The sequence below is a fragment of the Augochlora pura genome, chromosome 3 (genome assembly GCF_028453695.1).
Source record: "Augochlora pura isolate Apur16 chromosome 3, APUR_v2.2.1, whole genome shotgun sequence".
NCBI lineage: Eukaryota > Metazoa > Arthropoda > Insecta > Hymenoptera > Halictidae > Augochlora > Augochlora pura.
This window is the reverse complement of record NC_135774.1, coordinates 30,672,027-30,692,201: the sequence shown is the minus strand read 5'-3', so window position 1 is coordinate 30,692,201 and position 20,175 is coordinate 30,672,027. Positions and strand designations below refer to the sequence as shown.

Genomic DNA, 20,175 nt, shown 5'->3' with positions numbered 1-20,175 from the left:
TCTATAACAATAAATTAAATTGAATTAATATTTGCTTATGTCTTTATATTCTTTCCAGAAAAAGGTACCAATTTGATTTAATTAAAACCGCGACAAAATTTTTGTGCCACACGAGGCTATTTATTTCCTGAAATTTTGTGCCTCGAAGAGTTAAGCGACGAATTTTGAAGGATCGTCGATTTCGCGGTTCTAAGAGAGAAATCATTTCAGCAATTTATCTTTGTTTCGCGAGACCCGGTCCGGGGAACCTTTCATTTTTCACCAGCAATTTTCTGGCTCCCGCGGGAGTAGGGTAACGCGACAGGGGAACGCGTTAAACAACTTTCCAACAGCTCCGCGGAATTCCATATGTAACTGAGCGAGGCGTTCAGATATAGAGCAGGCGATTACAGAATTAATTATTTCGTAGGATTGCTTTCTGAATAGTTCGGCGATCCCACTCCATCCTCCGGGGACTGCTCGGCATTCCTAGAGCGAAATCGCGACCTGCTCCTCATTATACCTACCGGGACGTCCCGCGATCAAAGAACTATCCCGCAGCTTACCGATGCTACCAGTTCTGTTCCCGTTGTTGCCAGAGATATTCGTCGGACGATCTTTGTTTTTAATGGTAGTAGAAAGTTCAATTGTTAATTCAGAAAACAAAATAAAATAAAAATAGATATATGAATAAATTGTCGGTGTCGTGTTAACCGGACAATTGTATTTGCTATGGAATAGTAGAATATTAAAATTGCTGAATATTACAATAATACAATATTAAAATAGTGGGATATTAAAATAATGGAATATTAAGATAGTAATAATAAGAAAATATTAAAATAGTGAAATATTAAAATAATGGAATATTAAAAAAACAGTATATTAAAATGGTAGAATATTAAGATAGTAAAATATTAAAATGAGAGAATTCTAAAATTATGGAATATTAAAATAACATAATATTAAAATAGTGGAATATTAAAATACTAGAATATTAAGATAGTAGAATATTAAAATAACGGAATATTAAAATAGTGGAATATTAGAACAGTCGAATACTAAAATATAAAAATGGTAAAGTGGTAAAACATTTCTGATAAATCTATCTTAGTGCCGAATTAGAACAAGGAATCGTTGACCAGCTCACCTGAAAAGCTTGCCGTATTTCTCCATGGCTATGACCCATATGCAAAGCGACTTGGCAGCGATCGATACCATGCCGACTTTTTCGGGATCAAATTCGGGATTGGACGTGTACCTGGCGATGGCTCTCAGCGTTCTATCGGATATGTGGTCTTTGTCAAAGTCTCGGAGCTGGAACCGAGCGGAGGAAACGGTCGGGCACAGGAAAGAATGGCGAACAGAGAGGGGTGAAGAGGGGAAAGAGAAAGGGGGAACGTCGTCCGGATACTGGCGAAGGACCCCGGCCGGACGTATTTCGTCGTACCGTCAGGAGAAAGTTCACGTCAGCAAGCTGACGCTTCGACTCCGCCCAGGTCGGCTCCGAGGTCTTCAGGATCATCACCGCCTCCATTACCATCTCGACTTTCGGCGGCGGACGCGTGAAGGATCTTATTTCAGAGATGTCCTTCTTGCTCAGCGAGTCCAGCGCCTGCGAACCGTGCGATATTGCTGGAATGCATCGATCACCGGACCAAACGGAAAATATTCGCGCGGCGACGCCCGGAACCAACGTTCTTTTAGATATTTGATGAAATATCCGGAGCACGCGGTACTTCGAAAACAATTGGATATTAATCGGTTAACATCGAAATATTAAACATTAATTTATTTATGACTGTAAGTTATATATGGGGCCAAGTTACCCCATTTCGTACTCTAAAGGTTAAGAAAGAACGTCGGAGCATGTATCCTTTTTAACCCTGTTTTTCGACGAGTGTAATCGTCAAAAGCAGTCAACGGTTTCTTTCGATCAGCGTCATTTTATTTCGCACAAAAATCCGCAGTCAAATAATCAGCGAAGAAGGAAATAAATACAGGCCGGGCGACTCGCGAAGAAACGCGGGCAATTTAATTTTTCCGCGCGGAGATCCGCAGCGCCGGCACCGGGCCGCTTTCAATCGAGATTCGCTAATTCCGGCATGAACCGGATACCTTGCAAAGGGGCCATGAAAAATGATGGAACGAGGTCCGCGCGCAAAGCGCACGAACTCACCGTTGAAGGATCGAAGAAGAAAGGCTAACAGCCGCGGCGGATTGAACCGGCGCGCCATTAGTGCGTTCTTAATCACTCGCGTCAATGCTGCCGGCGAGGTTCCTTGGACTCCGGAGTTATCGCGGATCTCGGTGGCGAGACTACGAAAAAAAATCAAAAAAATCGCGGTGGGAAAAAGTTGCCGCGAACCGCGAGCTTTTCCGCGAAAGAATTAGCGAAGAAAGGCCGAGCGAGGGTGGCTGCGGCGTTTGCTGGATATTCTCGCGCGAGAGCCGAGTTCTATAAATCCTGCGTACGGGCGGCGGCGGCGGCGGCGCGATTCGCGGGTCGTTATACTTTGAGATTTCAGAACTCCGGGGAAGTCGAAAGAAGTTGGCCGGAACGAGCGGCACCCCAGAAATACGCGACTCGCCGGCGATAAATTCGCGATCAGGTGTACGATTTTCCGGCAGGGCCGCGACGACGGCCCGCCGTTGCGGGGAGGGATGCAACTTTTTAACAAAGCGACGAAAAGGCAAATTTATACAGCGTTTCGGCGCGTGCACGAGCTCCGACGCCGGGGCAACTTCTCCGTCGGGCTGCATAGAAAATGTTCGTCACTGCGAAAGATAGAGGAAGAGAGAGAGAGAGAGAGAGGGAGGGAGGGGCGGGGAACCAGTTAAACAAGTTTTATACCAGTCACAATCGGATCCCCTATTTTACCTATCGATTGCGAGGCGGATACGGCGAGCGCTGCTAGTCGCGAATCCGGCGGAGTGGTGCTCGATCATTGAGACTAAACGAGCTGGAACAGTATTACCGGCGGGAACGATAAGAATTAATGTGGAGGAAGGTACCTTCATGGCCTCGTTTAGAGCTGGTTCGACAGTTTCGAGGTCGGCGCGAGCCAGCTCCTCGAGCTTCTTGCACTCCTTTTGTTCCTCGGCGATCCGCAGCGACTTCGCCGTCACCGATTTCTGCGTCTCGTCGGCGTCGCGTTTCTGGTTCACTTTAAAACGTCCGATATCAGTATATTATCTGCTACTGATCAACACTAATATTCTTTACGACACGGACGTGTCTAGTCGACTATCTTAGAGCTTAGGAATTTTTGCATTTTTAAGAACATCTCGCGTTAATTTAACAACGTCGCCTTCTTGAATAAAAAGTCATAGAATGACAACGGAGCATTAATACAAATCATTCAAGAAAATTTCGTTCATCTTTATGGAAATTTCGTGCGCTATACACTCTCGACTCCGAGACATTTATTCAACTAAATCCCGCGAACGTGACTGCACAGTTCCAATAATTGTCAAACGAAAGATACGAAATAGCCGCGATTCTTTCCGAAATAACGAATCCCTGCCCTCGGACAGTAAATCACTGCCCCTGCATTTTTCATAGAAGTTATTTTTCATAGAAGTAATTTTTCACAGAAGTAATTTTTCATAGCCAGTAATTTATAAGTCCTAAGTACTTTCTACTAAGTGCTCCCCCTCTATTCTAAGTCCCTCTTTTCCCGTTCGCCGAAAGGTGATTTAACGAAACCCGGGGACAAAGTGAATCTGAAATCACGATTGACTATATAATTAACAGAGACCCGTCGAACTTCCCGTTAATGCCGTCATTTCCCGGCCGAGAGCCGATTTTCGAGTCGAGACGCAAATAGAGGACGAAACGGGGGGACCACGGACGCCGGGTCCATTCGGCGTGCAAATGATCCGAAGTCGAAGGGTCCATTGTTCGCGTGGCGCGGAATCAAAGCAAATGTTTTTTCTTCGCTAATGAAGCCTCGGGGATCCGTGGTTCTTATTAAACTTTTCCGCGGTATTAATTGCCCCGGGAACTGTTAATTCAAGTTCCGAGAGAAGCGAGAGAAGCGAGAGAGAGAGAGAGAGAGAGAGAGAGAGAGAGAGAGAGAGGGTGAGGGAGTCCGCAGTTTCAGCGGTAGCAAAATTTCGGAAAGGTTACGGGGGAAGGGGGGAGGACCGGGAGAAACGTGGAATGATTATGAAACGGCGGTCTCCCGGTGGCCGCGAGCAAACTTTCGGATCGATCCAATTGCAACTAATGATAATACATCAGCGTCGGGGAGCGGCGCCCACCTATCGTTACCAGGAACTCTTCGCATTCCCTGGTAGATTTATGAACCTGCTCCTGCGTCACTTCGAGCTCCGCCGCCATTTCGTTGACTTTCAGCCGGGTGTCGTCGATCTTTGAGAGCCCGCTGCGAAGTTTGCTCGCCTGGCTCTCCAATTCTTGACGTTTCTCGCCGAGCATCCTGCAACCAAGCACACCCCGGCCGGGTGGGGGATTCACCGACCGACCAGTGTTTCAAACTGCTTCAAAATTCAGGTTGCCGAACGAAAATCTGCGGTAACGAGCGCGACCCGCGGACGCCCGTCGACGCGAATTTCTTCGACGCTGTTATTCAACGACAGCGCTCCCGCGAACTTGCTTCGGCATTTAACCGACATCGACCTTGCTCGGCGACCGTATTAAGCGATGGTTACGTTAAATGCATTGCACAGAATGCCGCGCGTTTTTAGGCACGACGTGTTTTAACATTGCACATTGCTCGATAAAGTCATCAAATAAATTGAGCAAAATTGGTCAACTTTGACCGACGACAACTCCGCGTAAAATCATCGTAGGATAACGATTCTTTTTTTAAATTAAAGCTTGAAACCTCTACTTTAAAACCATATTCTTCCATTTTATATTTAATAAATCCTTGCCACTCTAATTCTTTAATCACGACGATATGATTCTTATATCATACTATACCAAGTTTGCCGAAACGCCAGGACTCTGTAAAATTTTTCTCGCAGCTGTCGTTTCCAGGGAAATAAAGTTCCATTCTGTCTCTTTAATATGAAAGAAACGAAACGCGGCTGCGATTTTTCTTCGCAAAGCTGCGCCACTTTAAAGCAACCCCGCGCCGCGAGCACAGGACGGGGGTGTTAATTTAAATGAGGATTTTTCTCGGCGACTTTCATCCGAAATTTTATCCGTGTTCTAACTGTTTTTTTTTTTCGAGCAGTGTACTCGGTTCTTAAATTGAATTCGGCGTCGCGAGACGGAAAAGCGCCGTTCCGTCCGGGCAGTTTCCGCTCGCAGGAGCGTCGCGCGACAGCGGAACGAGAGCGTTCGCCGTCGTTATACGGGGTGTTTCATTAAACTTGAACGTTCGAGAACGGTGGCTGATGGGAAGAAACGTAACGGGCAGCGCGGAGCGGCACATCTTTACGAGGGGAATATTTTTCTTTTAAGACGCGGAAGGCATCCAGGTTGTTTTCGTCTCTTTCAACGGACTGCCCCCCCCCCCTCCCCCCGACTTGCTTCTTTTCGCAGAGCGAGCTCAATCGGCCGCGAGCACAAGCACCGAACTTCCCGGGGAGAAACGCTCTCCCGCCCCTGCCGGCCCCGAGTTACACGAGCGCAGGAAATATTTCGGCCGATAAAGCTCGCCGGGTACACCCGGTACGTAAGACGGAACCGGGGAAGAAATTGGAATCGGTAAATAGTGGACATAATTTTGATACTTTCGAAGAGCGCCGGCGAAATCCGGCCGGTCCGCCGTGAAAAATCGCGCGAGAGACTCGACCCGGTTCGGGGGAAGTTCGCGAGAAGCGTTTTATGCGGCGGAGAGCCCCTTCGTCTTTCGACGGCAGAAATTCGACGGAGACGCGGCCGCTGAATTTATTATCCGGCCTCGGATTATTATTATATTTATATTCGAATCGTCGCTCGGCTTTTCTCGCGGATTTTTCCGCCGGGACAAGCGGGCCGTCCGCTGATCAACTTGCCACGAGTTTACAAAACTTCGCGTGGTCTCGGGGATTCCGCTTTAATATTAATTACTTAAGTGGCTCTCGGGGGTGTTCCGGGGAAGGAGCGACGCTCCAGGATGAGCGAGGGACTCCGGAGTTTCCCCCTCCAGAAGAATTTCGAATCGTGGGAGCGCGCGGAATTTCAATGGCTCTAACGTAGGACTCACGTTTTATAGCCGGCAACCAGTTCGAGGAAATTCACGGGCGTCACGTAATTGTAGCGCTTCATCTCCGCGGCCATTCTGCGTGAGAACTGCGACACGGACTCGTGAATCAGGGAGAAGATACTCGCGATACCGTCTCGCATACGGTCCTGAAGCGGAGCCAGCGGGATCGCTGTCGCCGACTGTCGCTGCTCCTGCAAATAATCTTGATTAGAGAAGTCGAAATCTTGATTGCAATCTACAGTTTTGCCCTTCGACGTCGTCGCGCGACTCGATGCTGCATCTTGATTCGCGGGTTAATTACGCGGGGTGGCGGGAACAAGACGTTATGGCGGATGTGTTTATTTGTGGGACGGATGCACCTTCTCGGCCAAGCTGTTTTTAACGCGTTCGTTCGGCTTTGTGGCGCTGCGTGTTCTCGTCAAAATTTTGGAACTTTTAAGGGCTCGAATTAAAGCTGGAATTTTTTTTTGAATTTTTCTCCGGCGAAAAATGACTCCATTTTGATTCGATTTTAAAATATGTTCTCGTCGAAATTTTTGAACTTTATTGAGCTCGAATAAAAGCTGAAAGTGTCTACTTTAAGGCAAGGTACCCTTTATTGAACAAAAATTACGATGTTGTTTTAGACGATTAAAAAATTACAGCTACTGCGACTCGATTTCCTGTCTCGTTAGGTCTCGATTTTAAAGGGAAATTTTAAGTGGATTTAAAATTATATTTCCATGGAACTTCTTGCACTTTATATAGCTCAAATTAAAGCCCGAAGGAATCACTTTAAAATCAGATAACTCTCATTCAATAAAAATCACAAATCCATCCCAAGCAATCGAGAAATCGGCACGATTTTAAAAGGTTGCTTCGCATCGATCCTAAAACGTGTCCCAAACTTCCGAGTTCCCGAATTAAAGCTAGAAAATCGCAACGTACATGGCAATGCAACAAATTGTCTCACCAACTTCCTGCCGACTATCTCTCTACCAAGACTTTCCAATCTTTCCTGAAAGTCCGCCCACGGTTTCCGAAAAATTTCGGAAAACGGTGGCGGGTGCCCGGTCTGGCGGCCGCATCCGGCGCATCCGTTGCAACGAAGGGGCGGCCCTCCGTTCCGATTGATTTCGCAAGAGAAAAAGAAGCGGGGAGCCGGGTAGTCTGGCGCGCGGGACAAATTCGAAAATATTAAGCGATCGGCGGGGAACTCTCGGACGATTGCGTCCCGGAAGCGAGCGGACTGGAGGGTCGTATGATCCTCGCGCGGCGGGATCGACGGAGGCGGAGGTACGACGAGCCGTGGAGAGGAAAATAATCGGATTTCACGAAATAGAGAGGAGAGGCGGCTCCCTCTCTCTCTCTCTCTCCCTCTCTCTCTCTCTCTCCCTCTCTCTTTCTCTCCCTCTCCTTCCTCGGTCTCCTCGGCTCCGTCTCTCCGGGCTCGGAATCGAATCGAATGGAATCGGTCGCGCGGAACGGGGATAGAAGGCGAGCCGAAGACCAACCACTTTATTTTCGCCGGTGATAGTGAGCGTCAGATTGAGATTCATGAGGAACTTGTTGCCAACTTCGAGGAGGGCTTCCCGCGGCCATTCCAGGAACCAATCGATGGTCGTGCAGTTGATCAGACCCGGGTACTGCCGTAATCTGTTCCTGAACGCGTCCCCGATCGGGCTCATGCACACCACCAGATGCAGATTGCCGCGCACATTCTCGATCAGCATCGCGTAGATCGCCTCGGTGGTCGGTACGCGACGGGACCGCGTCGCCTCCTTCATCAGCAGCTTTTTAATCTGGCCGTGACCGGAAAACCAGCACCGTCAAACGAAGACGTACAGGAGCATCGGAAAATGATTTCGCGGCGCGTTCGATACAACGGCGGCCCGAATAAGAATATCCCGGCTGAATTACGGCGATCCACCCATTCCATATCCCGGCGGCCAACCGCGTTCGCGGCTGAGATACGTTGTCCGTGCACTGGGTGTTCCAAAAATGTCTGACAATTCGGAAATAGAAGGTTTCCGAGGTCGAATAAAGTAACTCTTTCCTTGGCGATAATGCATTTCGCGGCTTCCGTCGCAAATTATTAGGTTGGAAACTATGAAACGGGCGTTTTAGTTCGCTCTTTGTTCAGCTGTGACGCCCGTTTCATAGTTTCCAAGCTTATATTAACTCGGAGAAGATTTTTGTAAAGGAAACACTTGAAATAACCTCAGGTACCTCGCAATATTTTCCAATTGTTAAATATTTTTACGACACTCTGTGCATATGTCAACCCTTTTCACTTGAGACTATTACCATTCCAAGCGGAATCAACTACAGTCTTTTATACTTCAGTTTTCTTCGCATTCTCTTGAAAAAAAATAAAGATAAAATAAAATAGAGAAAAGAATAAGCTGAACACGAGATATGGAAGATGAGATGGACGACAGAAGTTCACCTCCTCCATCTCGTCGCTCTTGAACAAGTTGGCCACCTCGCCTGTGCTCAGCATATTGTTCACAAGCTCGAGGAACTCCTCCTCGGCGATCTGGACGTCGTTGAAGAGGAACGTGGTCGGCTTCTTTTCCACGCCGGTCTTAGTGTAGAGGACCTTAAGGTCCTCGCGGAACTCCTGCACCTTGTACTGCTTCGTCACGGTGATCTGGAAAATGGACAGCTCGCAGATGTAGCTGGCGATCCTCGACAACGATTGCCTCCCGCTGCCGCCGACGCCGACCAATAGCATGTTGCCGCGGGGCTGTGGAAATTCGGAAATTTGTCAGCTCTGCGATCGATGATCTCTCGATCGATGATCGCTCTACTTTATTCTACTTTAATTGCTCTAATCTATTCTACTCTAATTGCTCTAATCTATTCTACTCTAATTGCTTTAATTTAATGATCGATGTATTCGTGGATTGAACATCGATCTATAGAGAATGTAGATCACGAACTTGCGAGATCACGCGAACGATGCGGCATATGTGCTCGATCGCGTCGCGGAAGAAGATCAGGTTGAGGCGGACCACGCCTGTCGAGGCGTTGTACTCGTCCATTTGAGCTTCGATGTGGCTCCTCACGGCGCCAATGTCCGTCAGGTCTTCGTAGATGTCCCACGCGTTCATGAAGCTACCTGTAACAATCGTGATCAGAGTCAGAATAGAGAAAGGATCTTTTAGAACCCTGACCTGGATCTTGGCTAGAAAAATAAGTGCTCGTAAATCTGAAATATTTCCAGGTTTAATTTAACTCTTATCAGGCTCTGCTTCAGCTTAGCTTCCTATTGACAAAAGAATTTTTAAAAAACATAGAATTGCAAAATATGTTGCGAATACGATTAGAAATGCCTAATTTTTGAAAGATTGCACTACTATTGAACGACTGTGGAAATCGACGGTCTATTTGACAAGATAAAATGCCTACCGAAAACGGGGGACGTTTTCTCCGGACAAACGTTGCTGAAAGTCATCTCAAACGATCTGCCGAGCTGTTGGTTCAGCTCCTGGAGGAACCAATCCCTGTCCCTGGAACAAACCGTAAACATTTTCACCGCTCGTTTACAGACGGTGGTTCTCGATTTCACGCCTACTTTTCATCGATGAGCCTGTCATAGAAGACCCTGAACGTCTCGTGAATCCACAATCGAAGAAACGTGTGCCTGGAATACTGATAGTCGATGTGGCTGCGCAGCAAACCCTGGAAAACCTGTCGAAACCACCGGAGACGCGTCAATTTGCGCGAACAGTGACCGATCAATTATCGGGACAGCTTTACCTTCGATATGTCTCGCAGATTGAACAGGTAGTGCATTTTCGCCGGAGTGGGCAGCATCGTTTCGATCACGTGATTGTACAGTTCGATGGTGGCCAACGTGACGTCGTTACCTGTGTCGAGACGATTACAGGTGGAATATTTATTTCATATAATATTTACGATCCACCTGCATTGTTTTATCACCGAATAACGCGCTCACATATTCCCTTGACTTCCGCGTGGAAGTCGACCAAGTGCTGGCTCAGCATCGTCCCGTATATCCTGACGATTTGCTTCTCGACGGGGAACGTCATGTTGATAACGTTGAACTTCGTCAGAAGTCGGTTCGTGATAACGTTCCGGCCTCCACCTGGGGGGCCCATGGCGGCCATTAGCTGCAAACGTTGCACGTATCTGCGCGTCTGTTTGTGACGATCGTACCTGCGGTAATTCATCTCCGTATTATACTTCAATTACGGTGGGGTGGCATCGGATCGAAACGAACCTCATGCCGCCGCCTAATTAAGGCTCTTACCGTCCTACCATGGAGTTCAGCATCGAGAAATCACATTCTTACCAGAATCCATAGCCTATCAGATGTCTAATCAGCTCCAGCGGCGGCTGCGAGCCGTAAGTCTCCTTCATAGGCATGTTGAAGTCGTCCATAAAGGCGATTAGGTTTTTACCGCCGACTGGGATGTAAATTCCCTTCGTGCGCTTCTCCAGTCTACTCTCGATGGTATCCTGAACGGGGAACGTCGAAACAGTGGAAGGTCAAATTAACGAAGTAACGAAGGGGTTCAAAAGTTCAACCCCTCTATTTTCTCTGTTTTAGAGGTTTTCTATTTTAATCATTCGAAAGTGTTGCATATAGTGTAAAAATATTCTCATATAAATTTCTAAAAATATTCTCAACCTTCCGCACTGGTTATAGCAAGGTGCATACGTCACAAGTGCATACAATCTGTAAGTATACTTGCATCCAAGCAGCTGATCTTTAGGAAGATGAAACTGTTCTGTTGTAAAATATAGAGGGAATTTAGAGAGTGTTAAGAGTATCGTATGGTTAACAAATATTATTATTATTATGAAATCAACTGAATAGTTCTCCTCGTTCAACAATTCTCGAAAGATCACCTGAACGTTTCTGGAGCTGGTCTGCGCGGACATGTTCAGCGTCATCACGCTGTAAGTGTCCGGTTCCAAGCTGTCCAGCACCGACTGGAACAAAGAGGTCTTGCCAGTGCCCACCGGGCCCAGCAACAGCACCGGGAACTCGTTCCTCAGCAGGGACTCGATAATGTACTCGTATCGAACTGTGTCAACTGTCGGCACCACGATCTTGTAGAACGCCGTTCTACGATCCGCCGGAAGAAAAGGTTCGAGCAGAGAACGACGAGGCGCCCGGTATATTCATGGATGCAAATTTTTACGAACGCACCGCGGCATCATCCGCCACACCTGAGGCAGCCTCTCCTCCCACGAGACGAACGAACGTAGACGGGAGTCCACGAAGTACTCGTAGACGGTGTCGCGGAGAGGAAACGAGCCCTCGATCTCCCGGATGTAGTTGTCCACCTTGAAGCGGCCCTCTTCGTTCACGGTTCCGCAGATCGACCAGATTAAACTGCAATCGGACAGTCTGATAGTGCACGCTTTATCACGAGATATCGCGGGCTTTTGTTCGGAACGTAGTCCGTTTCCCAAAGATACCAAGACGCCTTTGTTTCGAAGACGTTGCCTTCGACAATGGCGCGCGTTTCATTTCAGCCTTGGATCTGAGGTCTGCTCGTTTTGATCAGAGGTTTGCTTTTTGGGTTATTTTGGTTGTAGTTAGAGTTGCTATTTTATAGGCATTGTTAAAGAAAATTGCTAGCTTGATTTATGTAACTATTTAGAAGCTAAAACTATGGGTTGCTAAATAGTTGAAAATGTCCAGTTGCAAATGATCACTTCGAGCGCAAAGAGTTAAAAGCGAGGTATCTTCCTCTGCAGGGAACAGCTCACCAGAAGAAGAACCACATCTTCAGGATATTGTTGAACGCGTCCTGGTCCCCGGTGTATTCCACCCCGTTCTCCGTAGTGGCCAGCACCTGCAGAAGCTTGCACAACGACTGCACAGCGTTCAGCTCGGTCGTTGGTACCAATTCCTCGCATCTCAGCCTCTTAAACTCGAGGGTGTTGTTCACGTGTTCCTCGAAAAGTTTCTTCACCTATTCCCGGTGGCAAATATCGGTTGAGGAGACCCGGCTACGGGGAGGGAGGGGAGGGAGGGAGGGGATCGCTGGCTAACGTCTCTAAGTCCAGTTTACCTCCGTCGCGAATTTCGGCCTGCTGTGGAACTTCTGCAGCCAGGAGTTCAGGTACGGCATCCAGCCGAGATCCTTGTAATCGTTGTACACCATTCCTGCTCGGGAGACAGTGGCTGGAGAGGCCACTGCCAGATCCTGCACCTCGAACAGCAGCGACACTTGGTCCGGCATGGTGATGCGATCGTTGTTTATTAATGTCAGCACCTAAGCCAGGTGGCGAGTACAGTGTTTATTGAAAGGTGATGGGTGGTTTAACCTATCAAATAAATATAAACAATATTAATTTATTTCAAATCGAAGTCAAATTTAATTCTTTTGATATCAAACTACAGGAGCAAAGGTAAATAAAGACAATACAAGAAATAGGAATTCTCTAGTTCTATTAAAGAAAGTATTAAATACTAATTAACAAAGCGTGGAAGGAATCATAGTGCAAAGGGTTAAATAGACTGGATTAATATTGAAAATATCTTGGAAACGAATTAGATATAAATTAAATTTTGATGAGGTGTCAATAGACAGGGTAGACTCAAATAGGACTAGTAGATCCACAGTGTACACCTAGACAATAAACCTGAACTATACCGTTCCTCAATTGTCTGTAATTAAAGCAAAATACTGGACCGGTCTGGCTTGACCTAGTTTAGACCTGGTCTAGATTCCGAGCTACCCAAATGCTTGAAAATCCAGGCGGAAGAGTGACCTAGGGGACCGACTACCGTGTCCTAGACCTAGACAAGACCTCGGAATTCTCAATCATCTGCAAAGTCGAACAGCGATGCGACTATGTCTGTTTTTAAACTGCTCTATTCGGAGTAATTACACTGGTGGAAAAAGGGAAGAAGTCGACGATCCAGCGAAACTAGAATTTCGCCAATTCCCGAATTCTGTATCATCCCGGTGCTATCATGGTAGTCGTATATACAGAGGCTCTCTCTCTCTCTCTCACCTTGTTGTCATCCATGACGCTGTTCATGTTCTCGATCCAGTCGGCGTCCACGGGCCCGTCAAAGAGGATCCACTTCTCGTCAGGCGTATCCTCTGTCAAAAGTAACGAGATTCCGGGTGTGTTCGAGTTTGTCTCGTTTACGTTGGCGGACCGTGTCAGGATCCAGGCCGGGAACGCGGCGCGCAAAAACGTCGATCATGCTTCCCGTACGTATGATGTATACATATATATGTATATGTATATGTACGTACCGGAGCAGGTTTTCCGCATGATCGAGGATATGACGCCGTCGTGCCACTCGCCGCTCGCAAGATTGTACTCGCCGTAAAGCTCGCCCAAGTTCAACGCCTTCGGATTAATCGGATACACGTGGACGACGTTGTAGCCGGGCTTCTTGTCGTGCTTCAAGGCGGTCAGCGTCGACTGTAGCACACGCCAGGTGACCGTTTTACCCGTATTCGACTCGCCGACCATCATCGTCGAGTGCCTCGAATTCATCGTCTCGTACACCTCGATAACTTTCGTCACCATCGAGGGAATAGGCTGTAAACACCGTTAGTCGGACGGGGGTGAAACTGCGGAAGTTCCCGCGGACCTGGGCTCGAACGGGGAATGTTAATGGCGTCTGGGAGGGCTGGAATTGGGAGACGAGTGTTGCTACGATCCCCGGTCGCGACTCGTTTCCCGCGGAATCATTCAATTAGCGGCTAAACGGATGCCCAAATTTTAGCATAATTTATCCCTTACGAATTTACTTTTCTTCGCGATATAATATTATATTCGAGTTTGTCGAATTTTATTAGGATTTGTCAGATTTTGGAAATTTGAAGTTATGGTTTCGTTAACTAAATCCGTGTCATTTGGGGGGATCTTTTTCTAAGCTGTATTTTCGTATTTTATAGTTTTAAATCGAATTAATCGCATTATCAATCAGGGCGTTTTCCCTAAATCAAATCGCCTAATTTGCGACGGTCTCTGTTTGCTATCGAGGACCTTCGCAAAAGACTCTAATAAACTTGCGTTAACAAGAAAATGTCGACACAAAATTAGCTTTGCGAACGAGAGTCGTAAATTACGTTCGCTATTTGCGCGACAGAAAACTTCCTCTCGTGCGTACGACTGGACGCTATATGCTACGCTACAGTGCGGTATCGCGACCAAGATAGTTTCCGAAAGCGGACGATTTTCGAATTCCGCCGCACCGAGACGATCGCCCAGCGTCCGCAAGAAGCCGCCGAGCTATCTGGAGCGATCGGGCGACGTCGATAAGCATTTCACACCGGGGATTCAGGGTGCAAACGGGTCAATCGGACCCGCCCACGCAGACCGGAGCGAAATTCCGCCGGACGATTATTAACAATTCTCGTTGTCGCGATAATATACTCGATTGAATCTTGCCGGCCCCCGGCCGGGATTATCGATATTCAATACGGCACGTGCTCCGGAATTTAGGGGGCCTGTAATTCGTGGATCGATCGAGCCGGATCGAAGGACGCGCGCGGAAAAATCGCCGGCGGTCGGAGGAGAGGTCGAACAACGTCTCTTCCCTGCGGATAAGGTAGGAGGAGGCGGAGGTGGAGGTGGAGGTGGAGGAGGAAGATCGTTCGTTCTCGATCTCAGGGAAACGATTACCTGTAGCTTCAGCTTGACGGCCTCCTTGGTTATATAAGCGGTAATTTCCTCGTAATCCACCGTCGGCACCTCCGCGTCGGGGAATAGGTCGCCGGTGATGCTCAGGAACAGCGGCAGGTCGTCCGAGGTGAGTTTAGCGACGTTCATGTCCTTCATCGCCAGGATGATCACCTGTGTGCAGCACCAGAGAACGCTCATCGGTTTCCCTCTGTTCGACCGATTTTACAACGAGTTCTAACGATAACGCGGCGGACGACGCTAGAATCCTTGACAGACCGTGACAATGACGGAGAGGTAATGGGGTGGACTGGTTTAGTGGCATTACCGGCTCCACCGGCTCGAGTTAGGTGGCCGACGAGATGGCAAATTGGCTCTGAAGTGCTTCGTTTTCAACAATCTATGCTCTTAAGACGTCTTAGAATTCTTAGGTAGAAAATTAAATTTAAAAATAAAAAAATTAAATTGAATTTAAGAGTAGAATATTTGGGGGTTGGATTGAGGTTCCTATCTCTGTATTCTGATCTTGGAATTTTTAATAATTTTAAATTTAAGAATTGAATATTTGAGGGGTTAGATTGGGATACCTATATCTGTATTCTGATATTATTAAAATTATTGCAATGTGGATTTTTCTTTCACACTGTGCTTTGTTTTCCGTTAATATTAACCTCTTTAAGGATGGACACCTTTAACACGTCTTAAAGCTATCTTTGCGTTACCTGGAAATTGACTAATTTCCGAGCAATCCCCAAAATAAAAATGACGATTCCTACCTCTTCGTCAGGCAGATTGGGATACTGCCTCTTCTTCCTCCCGGCGTACCTCGTCAAGGTAACGATGCCCCTCAATCCGAAGTCGTAATGGTACTGTTTGCTGAGCTGCTGCTGCGCCAGCGTGTACAAAGTGAAAACCTGGACCGGCAAAGAATCGTTTTCATTCTCCCACCGCTCGCTCGTTTCCGAAACAGGTTTTCCTCCCCGTCGAAGACGAAAGGGGTTCAGTTCGGCCCGGTTACCTTCCTGGCGAGCACCCTGGTGTTCTCGAATCCCTCGCCGAACAAATTGATCTCGGCGATCATGCTGCTGTCCGGCACCATCATCGAGATTGGCCGGAACATGGATTTCAGATTATCGGGCAGCTCGGTGCGGCCCGCGTATCCGGGGTTCATCGTGATGAAGACGCCGCAGGTGTGCACCAGCGCTATCTCCGTGCCCTCGAACACGAACTTGGTGAGCCTCTGCGAGAGGGCGGTGAGTATCGACAGTATCTGTTGCGCCACCACCGACAACACCTCGATGTTTATGCTGTCGTTAACAGAAAACCGGACTCGGAGCCCGTCGTAAAAATGACCCTTGCCTCCCCCGCCACTCCCATCGTTGCATCGCCTCGTCGACGGAGCCATTTAACGGAGCCCGGCCATCACCAACGATTTGTTAAGACGCCGCCGTAAACATGCTCGACGGTGCTAAATGCCCGACGAAAAAAGAAAACCGTCCCGGGAACAACGCCGTCTCTCTTCGCAGCGCCGCGCTCAATATTGCCGACGGAGCGCTGGACGATTTCGAGAATTATGGCCGCACTTTCTCAGCTTTTTAAGCGGGCCGTGTGTCCCGTATATCAGGCTGACACTTAGCGCGACGCCGTTTAACATGCTAAGTGACGAAGATCACCTACGAAAGTTCAGATTAATGAAACTGACGCGGGGCGAACTGGGAATTTATTATGACGGGCGACAGCCGGACTCCTCTGCATCCTAAACATCCGAGATCCTTCGAGTATATTAGGATAGTAATGAACTCTGAACATTGATGAAGAAAAATAAAGACTGGAAGAAAGTGACTATTATATGTGTTAACCATAATTGTTAACAATTTCTTCTTATACTTAAGGGAGGACTAGAAAATGTTAAAAAATGTAAGAAAATTGTATAAACTTTCTATGTTTTTTTATAGGTATCTGCACGTATTATTTAACAGTATTTTGTAAATTAATATACCTCCAAAAGGAAAAATAATATTTATAGCACTGCTTCTTACGTGGATACAAAATCTACCCTTAAGTAGACCTTTACCTTTTAATATCTTTAGTTTTAATATCTAAGGTTAAATTGTGAAAAAATATATTATGAAAATATATATAATAATAATAAAATATATATCATAACAAAGTTAATATAACATAAAGAATTTCAAAATAATAAGCTTCTTTTAAAGAACTATGACTAACCCTTTGCACTTTGATAAAGTATTAATTATATAGAAAAGTATTTAATAATTTTAAAGTTCTGAGTGGCGACTCTGCGGCGCCAATTATTGTAATTTTGATATATAAAATAAAAATACTAGAAACCAGAAAAATTATTTTAGAATTCGAGTTGCAATGGTTTCGGTTAATTGATGGACGAGGGTTGATAAAAATTGTGAAAAATTCGCGGCAAATTTGTAGCCATTTGGCGAACTCATGGATTGGGTATTTTGTGGTTAATTACCGATTGAATTCGTCGAAGCAACCCCACGCGCCGGTCTGAGCAAGGCCGGAGAATAGCCTGCCCATGCTTTTGTAATCGAGCCCCTCGGAACAGTTCACCACGATCACGTTGAATCCCAGGGCTTTCCCCAGATCCTTCACAGTTTCTGTCTTGCCTGTTCCCGCCGGTCCCTTTGGGCTACCGCCCCGGTACAAGTGCAGGGCCGTGGTTAGGGTGATGTAGCACCTGTTACCAGCATCGAATCTATACTAATAAGCCGCCCGATCTACATAGTTATTACAGAATATTCAAACAGCCGCGATTTAAATATTATCGCCGACGGTCTCCGATCGTGCGGCCCGTTGGCTTCACTTATACATACAGAATTTTATATTAGTCGTCGTTGACAGGCACCAGGATTAGCATAATTTTTGTTCAGCTATAGAAGCTAGCATAGAGATTCAATAAGTGTGTCGATTTTTGATCACGGAAAAGGTGATGTAATTTCGTGACAAAAAATCGTACGGCAATCTAGCTGTGCTTAATTTAAAGCTTGAAGCTTCTATTTTTCAAATCTGTAGTTTGTTTTTGTTAAAATAATTTTTTAACTTACTATAGCGAGCTCGAAGCTGTAGATACTTCATTTGATCGAATGTTTAAGAAATATGATAAATTGAAAAATCTCTGGAAACGTCAAAAAATTTTTTTTCCGACTGAAACTTACGAGAATTTGTTCATTAGAGTCTCCTCTTTTCAACGATTTATCAAAATTTGATCTACAATTTTTTTCCGCCGCTCTGTCGAACTTTGAACGAAGAGCGAACCAGATCGTCTTACTGTACTTTGAGTCACCGGCACACTCTGTGCTCAAAATTGAATAAAACGGTAGGAAAAAATCGTAGATGAAAATTTGAGAATTGGTTTCAAAGAGAAAACTCTATTCTACAAATCTACGTTGGTTTTGATCGATAAAAAAATTTTTCGACACTTTTACAGACATTTCAATTCCTACCATATTCAATACAAAATCATACCTCCGTTTCTTCGTCTGCCGTACCTTGCAAAAATTTATTATGCAAATATCAGTAATAAATATTCAAAGTAAATACTTTAAGCTTTAAAACAAGCTAAGACTCGTTGCTGTACAATTTTTTGTCGCGAAACTGCAGCAGCTCAAGTGTCGGCGATTTTCGTTACGTCTAGACAGATGGGACGTCTTCGAGACAGTGAATTTTGATGAAAGCATTCTCGATGGGACAAGTTTGGTAAAGTTTCGACCGAGCGCCGCTAAAAGGGTCCGAAATCTCGTGCTAGACGACGACTAGACGTACGAGGGGCACCGGCGCGATTCGTTTAATCCGTTTTCGACTGGGGGGTGGTTGGATCGGTCGGTCGCGTGTGCCATGGGGCGGGACGCACTCGCAGGAATTGAGGAAGGGGGCGTCGCCGCGTTCCTCTATTCCGGCAAGACAAATTCACCGCGGGGGGAACAAATGTATCGGGATGGCACGCGGGGGCCTCTCCATAAATTAGACGCGGCCGGTAACCTTTTATCGCGATTAAATCGATACCACGTTAAGTATCGTGGATACCGGCCACCGCTATCCGTTTCCTTTGATGTCGCGACGCGTAAACTGCGTCGCTATCGAGACCGACCACGGGGTTAGTACATTGTGTGCTCTAGCGAGAGGGGTGTATTACCTGGACCATGTTCCCTTGTACGCACTCGATGGGCAAACTTTGCCGCGACTCAAGAAATTCATCCACGAAATTTTAAAACGCAGTTTGGTGCTTTCTAATTAATTATTGCCAAGTGGGCGTGGCTTTTTACTCTAGCATTAAGCAGAGGAAACTCCTAATTCTATAGAGTAAGCCAGGGGATGATTCTGCATACATAAACAAGTCAAAAAAGAAGAGTAACATTTTTCTATTTGAAATTGCATTTTCGAGAAGTTGAAAGACGCCAAGTAGTATGCCTCGAAGTAGAATTGGTCTGTCACGATCAGACGCGGCACTCGATTCCTACTCGACCTAATATTCCTCGAAAACGTAGCCTTGACTGAGGAAAATTGCCTTCCTATATTTTTCCACATAGAATCATCCCTTGGACCAGAACTATGAACACACCCTGTATAAGACTCGGTTGATTCACAGCTGCCGATTTTGTTTTCCGGCGAGGCGGGGTCCGTAGATCGCGGCGAGTATTACGGGCTCGCGAAGAACCGACCCGGCAATAATGGAGCGGTTAATAATTGCGTGATTAGTTGGTAGGTTCGTCCCCGAATCAGCGCGAAATCAGCCGGCAAATTCGTGGATTCTGAGCGGCGCGCCGGCTGCCAACGTGAAACGGGGTCACGCGTGAAAGCGATTCCCATTACGAACGCGTGTACCGGTCGAGGGCGAGTTGCACGCAGGGTCGATAGCGCAATAGGAGGTAATTAGGTCGGGGAGGTCGCGACGATTGCCGATGCGGCATGAGATTACAATTACAAGGCAGTGCGAGGGACACGGCGCCCCGGCCGTCGCCGCCGCCGCCGCGTCGAAATATTAACTTCGTTATGGCTAATAGAATAAGGCGAGCGCGACACCCGGCTGCGATTCGCTCGCGAAATTGGCTGACAAGTTTCGACATGATCTCGTTTATCGCGCGACGCCCTAATGATCCATGAAAGACGTCTTCCGAGAGCTCTTGGCTCCTTGGGATCATACATTTCGACAATATTAAGGAAAGAAACAGCGTAATAGCGATATCGGGAGCTTGCTTTTACCGAGAGGGTGGAGATTGACTCCGAGTGGGCGGGATTTGCCCCGAGTGGGCGGGGCCACGGCTTCTACTTTCGAGGAAGTTGGTCGACCACGGACAATCGGAATAATTGAAAGGTTCTCTGGGGATATGTGGGCGTGGCGAGTAGGTCACGCTCACGGTACAACGACTATATTATAGTCCACGAC

At 46.8% G+C, this 20,175-nt stretch overlaps 1 protein-coding gene across 1 annotated transcript in view; it reads right to left on the bottom strand.

Moving 5' to 3' along the window:
• Kl-2 (dynein heavy chain 2, axonemal kl-2) overlaps positions 1–20,175 on the bottom strand; it is a 55,238-nt gene that overhangs the window by 11,704 nt on the left and 23,359 nt on the right. The window contains exons 26-48 of the mRNA XM_078197239.1: positions 17,245–17,469; positions 15,772–16,060; positions 15,530–15,667; positions 14,757–14,927; positions 13,376–13,667; positions 13,125–13,216; positions 12,176–12,379; positions 11,871–12,076; positions 11,305–11,490; positions 11,001–11,220; positions 10,441–10,607; positions 10,084–10,304; positions 9,885–9,994; positions 9,700–9,815; positions 9,534–9,634; positions 9,065–9,243; positions 8,569–8,868; positions 7,634–7,921; positions 6,141–6,325; positions 4,246–4,421; positions 2,995–3,146; positions 1,430–1,594; positions 1,130–1,296 (exon numbers count right to left, since the gene is read on the bottom strand). Of these exons, the coding sequence (XP_078053365.1) occupies positions 1,130–1,296; positions 1,430–1,594; positions 2,995–3,146; positions 4,246–4,421; positions 6,141–6,325; positions 7,634–7,921; positions 8,569–8,868; positions 9,065–9,243; positions 9,534–9,634; positions 9,700–9,815; positions 9,885–9,994; positions 10,084–10,304; positions 10,441–10,607; positions 11,001–11,220; positions 11,305–11,490; positions 11,871–12,076; positions 12,176–12,379; positions 13,125–13,216; positions 13,376–13,667; positions 14,757–14,927; positions 15,530–15,667; positions 15,772–16,060; positions 17,245–17,469 (4,350 nt within the window). The remainder of the gene's footprint in view (positions 1–1,129; positions 1,297–1,429; positions 1,595–2,994; positions 3,147–4,245; positions 4,422–6,140; positions 6,326–7,633; positions 7,922–8,568; positions 8,869–9,064; positions 9,244–9,533; positions 9,635–9,699; positions 9,816–9,884; positions 9,995–10,083; positions 10,305–10,440; positions 10,608–11,000; positions 11,221–11,304; positions 11,491–11,870; positions 12,077–12,175; positions 12,380–13,124; positions 13,217–13,375; positions 13,668–14,756; positions 14,928–15,529; positions 15,668–15,771; positions 16,061–17,244; positions 17,470–20,175) is intronic.